At 42.2% G+C, this 14,768-nt stretch overlaps 1 protein-coding gene across 3 annotated transcripts in view; it reads left to right on the forward strand.

Moving 5' to 3' along the window:
- The window catches only part of SCAI (suppressor of cancer cell invasion), a gene marked incomplete at both ends in the record, with an annotated part of 122,552 nt that extends 107,810 nt beyond the window's left edge, over positions 1-14,742 (forward strand). For all 3 annotated transcript variants that reach the window (XM_080709302.1, XM_080709303.1, XM_080709304.1), the window contains 4 exons: positions 6,187-6,259; positions 8,977-9,150; positions 9,347-9,447; positions 14,596-14,742. In XM_080709302.1, coding sequence (XP_080565428.1) covers positions 6,187-6,259; positions 8,977-9,150; positions 9,347-9,447; positions 14,596-14,742 — 495 coding nt within the window. The remainder of the gene's footprint in view (positions 1-6,186; positions 6,260-8,976; positions 9,151-9,346; positions 9,448-14,595) is intronic.
- Between the last annotated feature and the right edge of the window lie 26 nt (positions 14,743-14,768).

Here is a 14,768-nt window from a genome sequence, read left to right on the forward strand (position 1 = left end):
CCGGCTTTTTTTTTCTTTTTCTTTATTTTCTGTATTTTATCTTTCTTATTGTTTGGGAAATTTTTGTTCTTTAGAAAATTCCATTGACATCACTATCTAGGTCTTTTAAAAAGACTTTTCATTTGTCTTCTAAATTTTCTTTCCATACAAATAGATGCAGAAATAGATGTGTGTATTTAACACATATGTATATAATTATATTATTATACTGGTTGAAATTTTTTCTCTTACCTTTCAGAATGTCATTTATTTACTTATTTATTTGTGGTACTAGGGATTGAACCCAGGTGTCATCTACAACCAAACTACGCCCTCGGCCTTCTTTTTGTGTGTGTGTGTTTGAAGTACTGGGGATGGAACCCAAGGGTATTCTACCTCTGAGCTACACTCCCAGCCCTATTTTTTAGTCGTTTTATGTTTGAAACTGGGTCTCACTTAGTTGTGAAGAACCTCGCTAAGTATCTGAGGCTGTTCGCAAACTGATCCTCCAGTCTCAGTCTCGTGAATACTGGGATTACAAGCGTGCACCACCATGCCCAGCTATATTTTGTTTTGAACCAGGATCTTCCTACATTGTTGAGAATCTGTCTGCATTGCTTAGCCAGTCATCCAACCTGTGGTCCTCCTGTGTCAGCCTCCCAAGTACATGGCTTAAAGGCATCGTCACCATGCCCAACTTGCCTGTATCTTTCATTTAGAGACTTTCCTCAAGCATCATTATCCTCAGTTATTTTTAAAAATGGAGGCTAAACTGGGTGGAGTGGAACATATCTAAAATCCCAATAATTGAAAGGCTTAAACAGAAGGTCACAGATTCAAAGCTAATTTGTGCAGTAACCTACTGAAACCCTGTTTCAAATTAAAAAATAAAAATTTCTAAATAAAAAGTAAATAGAACTGGGATGTAGCTCAGGGGTAGAATGTTCCTGAGTTCAATCCCTAGTACAGAAAAAAAGAAAGAAAGAAAGAAAGAAAGAAAGAAAGAAAGAAAGAAAGAAAGAAAGAAAGAAAGAAAGAAAGGGAGGGAAAGATTGCAGGCTAGCAAGCAGATTGGATAACTTGGAGGGAGTTGGCAGAACTTGTTATTTAGCTAGATAGTTATCTCCAGTGTAAGTATCTTTAATGTTTGTTTTTGTTTTCTGTGGCTTGGTCTGATTTACCAAAGAAAATTGAGTTATTCTGCTTAGAATGTAAAAGTCTGACAACCAGTATCATGCTGTTTTCCCTGAAATGTATATGATGCATGCATGTGTGCAGACATATATCTTTATGTCCTCAGTGCCTTACACTTTAAAAAATATATGCTGAAGGTACTGTTACTCTTATTTTATACTTGAAATGTATCTTGCCTAATGCTTCCAGCACCAGACTTTCTCAGTCCAAACTCATGCTCTTTGCACACTTGAGAGAAAAGGAGGTCTCTGTAGTCTGAGCTTCCTGTCATGAGAGGAGAGTCATTGAAATGTCAAGATGTGTTGAGTATTGTGCACACCTGTGATCCTCATACTTGGGAGGCTGAGACAGGAGGAGGATTGCAGTTTGGAGGATAGCAAGATCTGTTTAAAAAAAAAAATGGGGGTTACTGGGATTTGAACCCAGGGGCATTCTACCCCTGAGCTATGTCCCAGCCCTATTTTCTTTTCATTTTGAAATAGGGACTCACTAGGTTGATGAGCATCTCACTACTTGCTGAGGCTGTCCTCAAACTTGCAATCCTCCTATCTCAGCCTCCCAAGTAAAATACTTTGATTACAGGCAAGCGCCACTAGGCCAAGCTTAAAAAAAAAAAAAAAATTGTGTGTGTGTGGTACTGGGGGATGGAACCCAGGGACATTCTACCTCCAAACTACACCCCCAGCTCTATTTTTATATTTGAAACAAGTTCTCACTGAGTTGGGAAGGGCCTCGATAAGTAGCTTAGGCTGTCTGTGAACTATGATCCTTCAGTCCCAGCTTCTGGAATGATGAGATTACAAGCGTGCGCCACCATGCCCAGCTTGGCTTGGAGGTAGGATGCCCTTGGGTTCAATCTTCAGTAACACACACACACACACACACACACACACACACACACACACACACGGGAGATGGGGTGAGGGAGGAGAGAAAGGAAAGCCAGCCAAGATCTATCTAACAAGTATGACCATATTTTGCTTTCAGATTTCCATCAGAGTTAAATAGGCAAGTTGTTTGCCTTATCTGTAGCAGTGAAGTTTAACAAAAAAATGCCTTCAGTAATTCTTTTAGTTCTGCCTTCTTCCCCCCTCCATGAAAGAATAAAATTCTTTTGAGCATTTAAATACTATGACAGAGCTGGATCTCTGCCAGGGGAAATGACTTACATGTTTGTCAAAACAAGCATATTTATCAAGATAGCCTTAGCCTCAGAGGTTTGACTGCCGTATGCAGATTTCTGCAGCCTGCTAAGGCCATCACCAGGAGATTCAGTTAAGGGAAAGCTCTTCCGCCTGCCAGCGCGCTCTCCTTCATTTCTTTCTTGTCGCTTTGGAAGACCTCCTCTTTATCTCTGGTGCCCTGTAGTTCTAGACTCCACTCAACCTGATGGGGTTTGTTGGACTTTTTGGATTGTTAAGTTGGAGGTTAAGTATTTCTGGGGAATTCTCAGCCTTTACCTCTTAAAATACTACCACTCCTCAAGCCTCTCCATCTCTTTCTGGAATTTGGATTATAAATATGCATTTAGCTGGGCGTGATGGCACATGCATGTAATCCCATTACCCAGGCTGAGACAGGAGAATCACAGGTTCAAAGCCAGCCTCAGCTACTTAGTGAGGCCTTCCACAACCTAGTGAGACCTGTTTCAAAATGAAGAATAAAGCCCGGTGTGGTGGCTCATGCTTGTAATCCCCGCGCTTGGGAGGCGGAGACAGGAGGATCGCATAGGTTCGAAGCCAGCCTCAGCTACTTAGTGAGACTCTTAGCAACTTAGTGAGACCCTGTTTCCAAATAAAATATAAAATAGGTCTAGGAGTAAAGCCCAGAGGTAGAAAGCCCCTGGGTTCCACTCCCAGTACCACCAAAAAAAAAAAAAAAAAAAAAAACCAACAAAAAAACAAAAACAAAAACAAAAAATGAAGAATAAAAAATAGAGCCGGGTGTAGCTCAGAGGTTGAATGCCCCTGGGTTCAATCCCCAGTTCCATCACACACACAAAAATGCATGTTAGACATTCACACCATATATTTTTTATATCACTCAATCTTTCATCCTTTTTTTCCATCATTTTTCCCCCATGGTTGAGATTTGTAGATTGCTCTTTTTTGTTCTAACACACTAGTAAATACAGCTAACTAGGCATGATGGTACACACCTGTAATCCCAGTATTTGGGAGATTGAGATAGGAGAATCCAGGTTTAAGGACAGCCTCAGCAACATAGCAAGACCCTATTGTTCTTTCTTTCTTTTTCTTTTTTTTTTTTTTTTTTTTTTTGGTGGCATGGGGTTCCTAGAAACCCTTCTACCTCTGGGCACTCCCAGACCTATTTTTTTAATTTTTATTTGGAAACAGGGTCTATTAAGGCAGCGAGTCTGGCTTCAAACCACCCTCCTGTCTCTGCCTCCCAAGCACGGGGATTACAAATGTGCCCCACCACGCCCGGCCAGCAAGACCCTACTTCAAAATAGGAAATAAAAGCCGGGCGTGGTGGAGCACGCTTGTAATCCCCGTGCTTGGGAGGCGGAGACAGGAGGATCGCACAGGTTCGAAGCCAGCCGCGCGCGCTGGCTTAGGAGACCCTGTTTCTAAATAAAAATATAAAATAGGTCTGGGAGTGTAGCCCGGAGGTAGAAGGGCTTCCAGGAACCCCAGTACCACCAAAAAAAAAAAAAAAAAAAAAAGGAAATAAAATAGCTGGGCACAGCCGGGCGTGGTGGCGCACACTTGTAATCCCCGCGTTTTGGAGGCAGAGACAGGAGGATCGCACAGGTTCGAAGCCAGCCGCGTGCGCTGGCTTAGGAGACCCTGTTTCCAAATAAAAATGTAAAAATAGGTCTGGGAGTGTAGCCCGGAGGTAGAAGGGCTTCCAGGAACCCCAGTACCACACACACACACACACACACAAATAGCTGGGCATGGTGGCACACACTTGTAATTCCAGAATTCTGTAGGCTGAGACTGGAGGATCGTGGTTTGTGGACAGCTTCAGCTACTAAGCAAAGCCCTTTGCAACTCATTGAGATCCTGTTTAAAAAAAAAAAAAAAAAGACTAAAAAATAGGACTGGGAGTGTAGCTTGGAGGTAAAAAGCCCCTGGGTTCCATCCCCAGTACTGGGGATGGATATATATATATGTGGTTGGGAGTATAGTTAAGAAATCGAATGCCTCTTGCCGGGCGTGGTGGCGCACGCTTGTAATCCCAGTGCTTGGGAGGCGGAGACAGGAGGATCGCGCAGGTTTGAAGCCAGCCGCGCTGGGATAGGAGACCCTGTTTCCAAAAATACCACCAAAAAAAGAAAGAAAAGAAATCGAATGCTTCTGGGTTCAATCCCTTCTAACACACACACACACACACACACACACACACACACACACACTCTGTAATAGTCTCTGGAAGGCAGTGAACACTAAGTAGTAGAAATTTCTATGATGAGGACATTATTTCAACCATTCCTTCATTCCTGTCATTACATTCCTTCGCTGTTAGTAATGGTGCTACAAGGAGTTACATTGGACTTGTGTTAGTTCATGGATTTGAGAGCATATTTATAGGGGAAATTTCTAGCTTTGGAATTTCTGTGTTAATAAGTACTTGGTCTTAATATACAGCTAAATTATCTTCCAATGTTTTTGTACCAACTTATGTTTCTAATATCTATATTCGAGTGTTTTCCCCTACATTTTTACCAAGTTCATTATTTGGCTTTTAGTGTAAGTTTATACTGAACTATGCTCTTTACCATGCACAAGCCTTTGATTCTTATGTAACAAGGTTTATTAATCTTAGTCATAGTAGATAGGAAGGTATTCTAGGTCAAAAACTGATTCCGGTTTTTCACCACTTTTATTGTTTAATTTTTTTGTATTCAAATCTTTGATGTGTTTGGAATGTGTGCTGGCATGTGACAGTATGGTATCAGCTTTTTTTTTTTTTTTTTTTTTTTGGTGGTACTGGGGGTGGAACCCAGGGGCTTTTCTACTTTCGAGCTATCCTCCCAGACCTATTTTATACTTTATTTGGAAACAGGGTCTCACTAGGTTGCTGAGAGCCTCACTAAGTAGCTGAGGATGGCTTTGAACCTGTGTGATCCTCCTGTCTTAGCCTTCCAAGTGCTGGGATTACAAGCGTGTGCCACCACGCCCATCCTTGGTATCACCTTATTTCATAGATTTTTCCATTTAGTTCGAGCTGTCCTCTGATATATGCAAATGCCCTAAATGTTTAGGGTGTGGTTGCTGCCTGACGTTCAAGTCTATGGCTATTTTTATTGAGATTGGTTGGAATTTTAATAAATTGGTGTACTGACACTTTAGAATGGGTTTCTCTTTTAGAAACATAGTATGTCTTTTCATTTGTTGAACTGTTCCTTTTTACCATTTTGGAGTATTTTACAAATTTTGTGGGTTTTCCTCCTCTATTTCTCATTCAGTTTGCTCCCAGGAATTTTGTCTTTCTTGTTGCTTTCCCAAGCCATTTATGGTTTTACTTCCCATGTAGATCGGCAGTTAGGGAAAGGATATTATCTGAAGAATACATTAGTTTGTCAGTTGAATTCTCATGTAAGTTGATGTCTTGATATTCTGGAGTTATGCATTATCTCCTGTGATCCTCAAGAGTAATACATGGACCAAATCCCCATATAATGAGTAAATCAAAGTTTGGAGCCTTCATGGTTGAAAGGCAGATCCCAGATCTTAGATTATCCAGTATGTTGCCTGATGGGGTGGCCTCTTTATAGATAGCCAGATCACCTCTCCCTGCAACACTATAAGCATGTATATTCCTTTATATTAAAAATCAATAGTTCACTTAGAAAGCTTCACTAGTGTGTTAGATACCTTTTTTTTTTTAATCAAGCCTTATATGTGTAGGAATTAGATAAGAATGTCTCTGCCGCTGCATATGAGTTCATGGACCCATTCCATACCTTAGTGCTTTAGGAAATTACTAAGCAGCTACCATTGGTCAGATCTTTAATGAAAGTTCTTACGTTTTTATATATTACAGAATTTCACAAACTTATTTGGACAGCCACTGGTCTGCTTGCTTTCTCCTACGGCATATCCCAAAGCTTTACAAGGTATGTTCTCTCAGTGCCTGTTACACCCATAGGTTGTGATTGAACAGTATCTGCATTTTAAATAATACTGATCTTTGTTTTTCCCTCACGTGATGATTATATGTGGACTTAGGGTGTTTAGTGTGGCAGGTGTTGATCTCAAATACAACCAGCAGCCTTGCCAGCAGCCACAGTGCTTTAATGTGCTACCATTAGGACTTGAGATCGCTCCTCCCTGAGAAATTATGGTTTGGTTCCTCCACGGTGGGGACCTTATGATTTGTAAACTGCAATTTGTTTTACAGGTGTTCATTTTAGTATGCTTTTCATATCCATACAGCATGATTTTCTTTTATGGTACTTTAGGCATCTTTTAAGACCGTTAGATTGCTTGTCTACGAAACTTCTCAGCCCATGCCTGAGAGGATAGCCTTACTGCACAACTTAAAGGGCTTCCCCCGCCCTTTTTTTCTTTCTCCTTTCACATTTTTACCTTGTAGTGTTTTTTTTTTTTTTTTTTTTTTTTAAATAAAAGAGCCTCTTCTAAGTCTTCCAGAGAGACAAATTGTCATTTGGGGCATTTCTCCCATGGCTAAGAACCTAAAGCTTTTTGCCCTTAGTGATTTGTCATTACTAGGTAACACATAAAACCGAGTTCTAACTCCAGCCCTTGAGTAGGTGAATACTAAACACGCCTTGACACTGTTTTAGCAGCACTTGTCACTGTTCCACTATCTCCCTAACTGCGATAGTGCTGATGTCTCTCTGTGGGAGATGGCATTGTGCTGCTACTTCCCAGCCAGAAGCCCTGTCTGCTGACATAGTTTGACACAGGAAGTGATGGTCAGCATTTGAATGCCTGAGAGAAGCTGGAGACTTTCACCGTTGTTCTAAGGTAAGTTCTGCTGTGTAACAGGGAAAACACATAGGAATACTAAGCGCATATATCCAAAAGCCAAATTGCAAAGGTATAGAACTTACCTTCAAACAACGGTAAAATTCTCCTGCTTTGAGGATTGTGCCATCCTGTTTCCTATGCTCCGGAGGAGTGCACCCTGCCATCTACTCCAGTGCTTTCTGGTGTCATTCTGTCCTGTGGTGATGTAGTTTATTCTAAAATTACATGGCCAAATGGGCTAATGCCACAATTCTTTGGTCTGAAAGACTATTATGTAGAAGAGAAAAGCATAGACTTTTGAAGCTGACTGACTGAATTTGAATCTCAACCTAGCCACTACTAGCTGTGTGAACGTGGGAAGCTACTCAGCCATTCTGTGTCTCAGTAACTTCACCTACCAAATGGAAATCACAGAAAATGCTAGGCACAGAGAGAGTACTCAGTACGTGCTATCATTGTTAGTAGTATACTTAGTTGTAATACATGTTTTAACATTTTTTACTCAGTATCCTATTTTTGTGCCATAAAACATTGACCTTAAATACCTTAAGTAAACTATTTAATTACATAAGATTCAGCCAGGCACGGTGGCACACACCTGTAATCTCAGTACTTAGAAGGCTGAGACAGGCAGCTCTCTGCAACTTAAACCCTGTTTCAAAATAAAAAATAAAGTAGGACTGGGGTATAGATTGCCCCTAGATTCAATCTCCAGACACACACACACACACACACACACACACACACACACACCACACAACAAAGAGGTTTTAAAATTCTGTTGTGAGAAACATTTTAGGATTTATCCAGTGGTTTTATAGCCACTCACCTCTGCAAAAGGTAAGATTCCTGCACTCCAGATATCTACAGCCTATATATCTGGCTTTAGCCATGATTTACTTGTTTATTCAACTCATATTTGTTGAGCCTTTATTATCAGACATTGCAGTAGGCAATAAACAGTATCCAGGGAGTCAGACAAGGAGCTCCTAGCCAGCACATGAGAGAAGCGTGAGGAAGGGATGGGGTCCGAAGTGGCCCTCAGGGTGTGCTGAGGTAGAGGACACAGGGAATGTTGAACAGAACGTCCCAGCATAGAAACTGCCTGTGGTGTGGCCCTGAGATAAGAGTTTGTAAGAGGATCCTATAGCACACCACTTACAGGAATTATAGTACTTACTGAGGTTTTGTGACTCAAGAATTAAAAGCCGTTTCAGATTTGTTAAGAAATTTAAATAGAAAACAATGGGTGTCCTGCCAGGCGTGGTGGCACATGCTTGTCATCCCAGCATTCGGGAGGCTGAGACTGGAGGATCCCGGTTCGCGGACAGCCTCAGCTACTTAGCGAGGCCCTCTGCAACTCAGTGAGACCCGGTTTCAAAATAAAGGATAAAAAATAGGGCAGGGGGTGTAGCTCGGAGGTAGAATGCCCCTGGGTTCCATCCCCAGACCCGCAAAAAAAAAAAAAAAGAAAGAAAACTAATGGGTGTCCATAAGAAGGTTTTAAACAGGAATAGCATGTAAGAACATTTATTAGCCTCATGGAGAATGAATTGAAGAGGGACACTGATGGAAAAAAGGAGATGGTAGTGTCTGGAACTGTGTTACTGAGGCTGGTCTCAAACCTTTGGTTCTCCTGTCTCAGCCTCCCAAGTACTGGAATTGCAGGTCTGCCTAACCACACTCAGCTGGAGTGTGTTTTTGTAATTGCATGCAGAATCTCTTTGTCTTTATATTTTAATGTTACAGTTTTAGTTTCATATACTACCAGTATATTAAAAAGTTCCTCTTACCTTTTCCAAAACCATTGTCTATATATGTAACATGTTTGTTGTTACAGATCAATCTCAACGAGGTAGCCTCTTCACTCTCTTTCTGAACAATCCTCTAATGGCCTTCCTATTTGTCTCTGGATTGTCAAGCATGCGTAGAGGCCTATGGGAAAAGTGTCAAGAATATCTTCGAAAAATCAACCGTGATATTGCCCAGCTACTGACCCATTCACGTTCAATAGGTACCCTACAATCTAACTGCACACTTAACAGAATGTACTGTCGTGGCTTAAATGGTTACCTGTTTAAATTATGTGAAATTTTAAAGGTATTTGTCCCAGGCAGGAAAGTCAAGAAGGCTTTTCTGAAGTTTCTTCCCCTCTGAAACATGGTCTTCACATAAGCCTCCTTTTACTGTCACCTTCCTCCTCTTTGCAGATCAAGCATTTCTCCAGTTTTTTGGGGATGAATTTCTTCGCTTGCTGCTCACAAGATTCATCTTTTGTTCAGCCACTATGAGGATGCACAAGATTTTTCGGGTAGGCAAAAAATATTATTAAGGATCAACTTTACCATCTTGGTTAAGAACCATATATTTTGCTTGTATTAAATAAAGTTTAAATAAATAAAAAATGATGTTTAGGAATGAATGCATAAAGTGTAAATATTAACAATGTCAAGACACATTAGAGTACATATGAGTACCTACTGTTCTGTGTAAGAAGCACATTTTTAAGCTGGGCATGGTGGTACACACTTGTAATCCCAGTACTGGGAGCCTAAGACCTAAGGATCACTGGTTTGAAGCCAGCCTCAGCTGCTGAGTGAGGTTGTTGGCAACTTAGTGAGACCTTGTTTCCAAATAAAAAATAAAATAGGTCTGGAGGTGTAGCTATGAGGTAGAATGCCTCAAGGTTCCAGCCCCAGTACCACAAACACAAAAAAAGTACATTTTCTTTTTCTTTGTTTTCTTTGTTTGTTTTGGGTACTGAAGACAGAATTCTGCTTAATAGTTGCAAGGTTAGGGAATACAAGCATATTTAACTTTATCAAATTCTTTTCGAAAATATGTCCCTTTACTTAACACTCAGACTAGCAGTGTGTAAGAGTTGCTGTTACTCTAAGCCTTCCTCACCAACCCTGTTACAGTCAGATTTTACCTCTTTTATGAATCTGGTGTGAAGTGGTCTTTGGGGTTTCCTTTTCATTTCCAGGATCACTGTGTGTGTGTGTGTGTGTGTGTGTGTGTGTGTGTGTGTGTTACTGGCAGTGGAACCCAGGGGCATTGTACCTCCGAGCTACACCCCCAGTCCTATTTTTTAGTCTTTTTATCCCTGCCCACCCTTTTTTTTTTTTTTTTTTTTTTGTAGTACTGGGGGTGGAACTAAGGGGCTTTTCTATCTCCGGGCTATACTCCCAGACCTATTTTATATTTTATTTGGTAACAGTCTCACTAAGTTGCTGAGAGCCTCACTAAGTACTGAGGCTGGCTTCAAACTTTTGTGATCCTCCCGTCTCAGCCTCCCAAGTGCTGGTTTACAAGTGTGTGCCACCACGCCCGGCTTTTTTCTCCCCTTTTAAAACAGGGTCTCACTGAGTTGTGAAGGCCTCGCTAAGTAGCTGATTTTATTATATTATTTTGAAACAGAGTCATGCTAAAGTTGCTGAGGCTGGGATCAAACCTGCCATCCTCCTGTCTCAATCTTCCAGGTTCCTGGGGTTATAAGCATGTGCCACCATGCCTGGTTTTTTTTTTTTTTTTTACTAGGGATTGAACCCAGGGACAATCTATCCCCAAACTACACCCTTAGCCGTGTGTGTGTGTGTGTGTGTGTGTGTGTGTGTGTGTCTGTGTGTTTTCCTGGGGTTGGAACCCAGGGGTTTTCCTACCTCCAGGCTATGCTCCCAGACCTCTTTTTGGAAACAGGGTCTTACTAAGTTGCTGAGAACCTCACTAAGTAGCTGAGGTTGGCCTCGAACCTATGTGATTCTTCTGTCTCAGCCTCCCAAGCGCTGGGATTACAAGTGTGCGCCGCCATGCCCAGCCTCCTTTTTATATATTTATATTTTTTTATTTTTATTTTTTGTTTTATTTTTTAAATATATTTTTATTGGTGCATTGTAATCAAACATCTCAATGGAACACCCAGTCAGCCTTTATCCAATCCCCATCCTATTCCCTCCCCCTCCCTCGATCCCATGCTTGATTTAGTGATTCCATCTTCCCTCCTCCCGTCCCCTCTGATAGGTCACCTTAATTGCTTCTCCATAGGGCCCTTTCTTCAACTAGATTTCCTCCTATTACCCGTTTCTTCCTAGGTTTTGCATATTGGGAGAAGCATCTGATTTTTATTTTCTGTGATATTTCCCTGTGGATGCCGCATTGCAGGCTCCCATCCCACTCTCGAAGGCCCTGGCAACGGCTTCACCTCATGGAAGGCTCCAAACCCAGCCTTGGAGGCCCCAGCACCGGCCTTGCCTTATAGCAGTCTCCTATCCCAGCCTTGCTGGCCCCTGTACGGGCCTTGCTACACAGCCGGCTCCAATCTCATTCCTCCGAGGCCCCAGCACCGGCCTCACTAAATGGCAGGCTCTGATCCCGACCTCAGAGGCCCCAGCACCAGCCTTGTCACACGGCAGGCTCCTATCCTGGCCTCGCTGGCTCTGGCACTGGCCTCACTGCACGGCAGGCTCCAGTCCCGGCCTTGGAGGCCACGTCACCATTCTTGCCTTATGGCAGGCTCCAATCCTGTCCTCACTGACCCTATGACCAGCCTTGCTGCATGGCAGGCTCTGATCCCAGCCTCGCTGGCCCCGGCACTGGCCCCACCGCATGGCAGGCTCCAATCCTGGCCTCAGCGGCCCCAGCACCAGTCTTGCCTTACAACAGGCTTCTATTCTTGCTTTGCTGGCCCTGGCACCGGCCTCACCACACGGCAGGCTCTCCTTTTTGTATTTTGAAACAGGGTCCTGCAAGTTACTGAGGCTGGACTTGAATCAGTTTTCCTTGGTATTCTTGAATATTATCTGTTTCTGCTGTTCTTCCCACTGGTTTGGACCTTATATTCATGTTTTTTGTATATGTAGAATTTTTCTATTATAGTATAGAAAATGAACATCATGAATTTTATGGTGTCAAATTCTGGACTTTAAGTCAGGTGTGGTAGTACATGCCTGTAATCCCAGTACTTGGGAGGCTGAGACTAGGAGGGTTGCAGGTTTGAGGAAAGCTTCAACAAGTAAGATTCTAATCAGCCTAGCAAGAACCTGTTTCAAAATTAAAAATAAAGCATGTGTGGTGGCGCACGCTTGTAATCCCTGTGCTTGGGAGGCAGAGACAGGAGAATCGTGCAGGTTCGAAGCCAGCCATGCTAGCTTAAGAGACCCTGATTCCAATGGGTGTCTGGGAGTGTAGCCCGAAGGTAGAAGGGTTTCCAGGAACCTCAGTACTACCAAATAAAAAATAAAATAGGGCTGGAAGTCTATAGCTCAGAGGCAGAATGCTCCTGTGTTCAATCCTCAGCATGACCAAAAAAAAAAAAAAAAACTCTGGATTTTCTTGTTTTACTTAAAAAAGTAAAGTGTTGGACCAGCTGGGCGTGGTGGCGCAAGCTTGTAATCCCCGTGCTTGGGGTTAAGAGACCCTGTTTCCAAATAAAATATAAAATAGGTCTAGGAGTATAGCCCGGAAGTAGAGGGCTTCCAGGACCCCCAGTACCACCAAAAAAAAAAGTGTTGGACCAGCTGGGCATAGTGGTGCATGCTTGTAATCCCAGCATTTGAGAGGCTGAGACAGGAGGTCGCAGTTCGCAGATATCCTCAGCTACTTATTGAGGCCCTCTGCAACTAAGTGAGACCCTGTTTCAAAATAAACAATAAAAAATAGAGCCGGGCGTGGTGGCGCAAGTTTGAAATCCCAGGATTCGGGAGGCTGAGATCGGAGGATCGCAGTTCGCTACTTAGTGAGGTCCTCTGCAACTCAGTGAGACCTGGTTTCAAAATAAAGAATAAAAAATAGTGCAGGGGGTGTAGATTGAAGGTAAAATGCCCCTGGGTTCCATCCCCAGACCCACACACAAAAAAAAATTTGCATGGCTTTTTTTTTTTTTTTTTTTTTTGGTGGTACTGGGGATAGGACTCTTCTACCTCTGGACTACACTTCAGACCTATTTTATATTTTATTTAAAAACAGGGTCTCTTAAGCCAGCAAGGCTGGCTTTGAACCTGCGCGATCTTCCTGTCTCCACCTCCCAAGTGTAGGGATTACAAGCCTGCGCCACCACTCCTGGCGAAATTGCTGTTTTTGCTTCTGTATCAAAATTTCCCAGCTGGGTGTGGTGGCGCACTTGTAATCCCAGCATCGGAGAGGCTGAGACCAGAGGATCATGGTTTGCAGACAGCCTCAGCTACTTAGTGAGGCCTTCCGTAACTCAGTGAGACCCTGTTTCAAAATAAAGAATAAAAAATTGGGCAGGGGGTGTAGCTCGGAGGTCAAATGCCCCTGGGTTCCATCACTAGATCTACAGGAAAAATCCATATTAAAAATCCATATTAAAATATTATTTTATTTACTTATTTTGTCGTACTGGGTATTGAACCCAGGGGCATTCTACCTCTGAGCTATACCCCAGACCATATTTTTAATATTTACTTTGAAACAGGGTCTCATTAAGTAGCTGAGGCTTATTGGGAACCTGAAATCCTCCTATCTCAGCTTCCCAAGTACTGGTATTACAAGTGTGCACCCCACGCCCGACCATGTTTCTTGTTTTGTTTTGTTTTGGTATTGGGGATTGAACTCAGTGGTCTTCTACCTCCAAGCTATACCCCAGCCTGCCTGTCTGTCTATTTTTCTTTCTTATACTAGGAATTGAACCTAGGAACATTATACATCTGAGCTGTAAACCCATTCCTGTTTTATGTTTTTATTTCGAAACAGGTTCTCACTAAGTTGCCAAGTGCCTTGCTAAATTGACAGCACTGGTTGCAAACCTGTCTCACCCTCCCAAGAACTGGGATTACAGGCATGTGTTCCTTAACTCTTCTTTTCCACTCCGTTTCCTAATATCTTAGAAATCTTAGCCATTTCTCAAATTTTCCAAATTATCTCCTTTCTTATCTCCCTTTTCTCTCAGTAGTTCGAGACTCTTCTCTCAAATCTGAAATCTTAGTTATTTTTGAGGCCTCCCTCTCTTATGATTTACCAATGACATAGAGCATAGTGCCTAACAGCTACAGGCCTCAGCAAACATTTGCGAAATAACTATGTGAACACGTTAGGTAAGAACCATATGAATTTGTCTTTTCTTTTGTGTGTGTGTGTGTATGCTACTGGGGATTGAACCCAGAGGCATTCTATGTCCAAGCTTCACTCTCAGCCCTACTTTTTTATTCTTTATTTTGAAACGTGGTCTCGCTAATTGCAAGGGCCTCACTAAGTACCTGAGGCCGGCTGCCAACCTGTGATCCTCCTGTCTCAGTCTCCCAAGTTCTGGGATTACAAGTGTGCGCCACCACACCCAGCTAGAATTTGTCATATTTTAGAGGTCAGAATGGTCAAATGCTAGTAGTTAAAAATATTCAACAAATATGTTACCAGTAAGTTTTACCTTAATTCTTTATTAATATTGTACATATTTTTCTTGCATTAGACACTAAAACTTGACTTTTTCTTCTTTGCTTACCAGGAAACACGAAATTATCCTGAATCATATCCACAGCTGCCAAGGGATGAAACAGTGGAGAATCCTCATCTTCAGAAGCACATTTTGGAATTAGCATCCATTCTGGATGTTCGAAATGTCTTCTTTGAAAATACCATAGATGACTATTAGGTCAAAAACCTCTCGTTGAAGCAATC

Source organism: Muscardinus avellanarius (genome assembly GCF_963383645.1).
Source record: "Muscardinus avellanarius genome assembly, chromosome: 13".
Classification (NCBI taxonomy): domain Eukaryota; kingdom Metazoa; phylum Chordata; class Mammalia; order Rodentia; family Gliridae; genus Muscardinus; species Muscardinus avellanarius.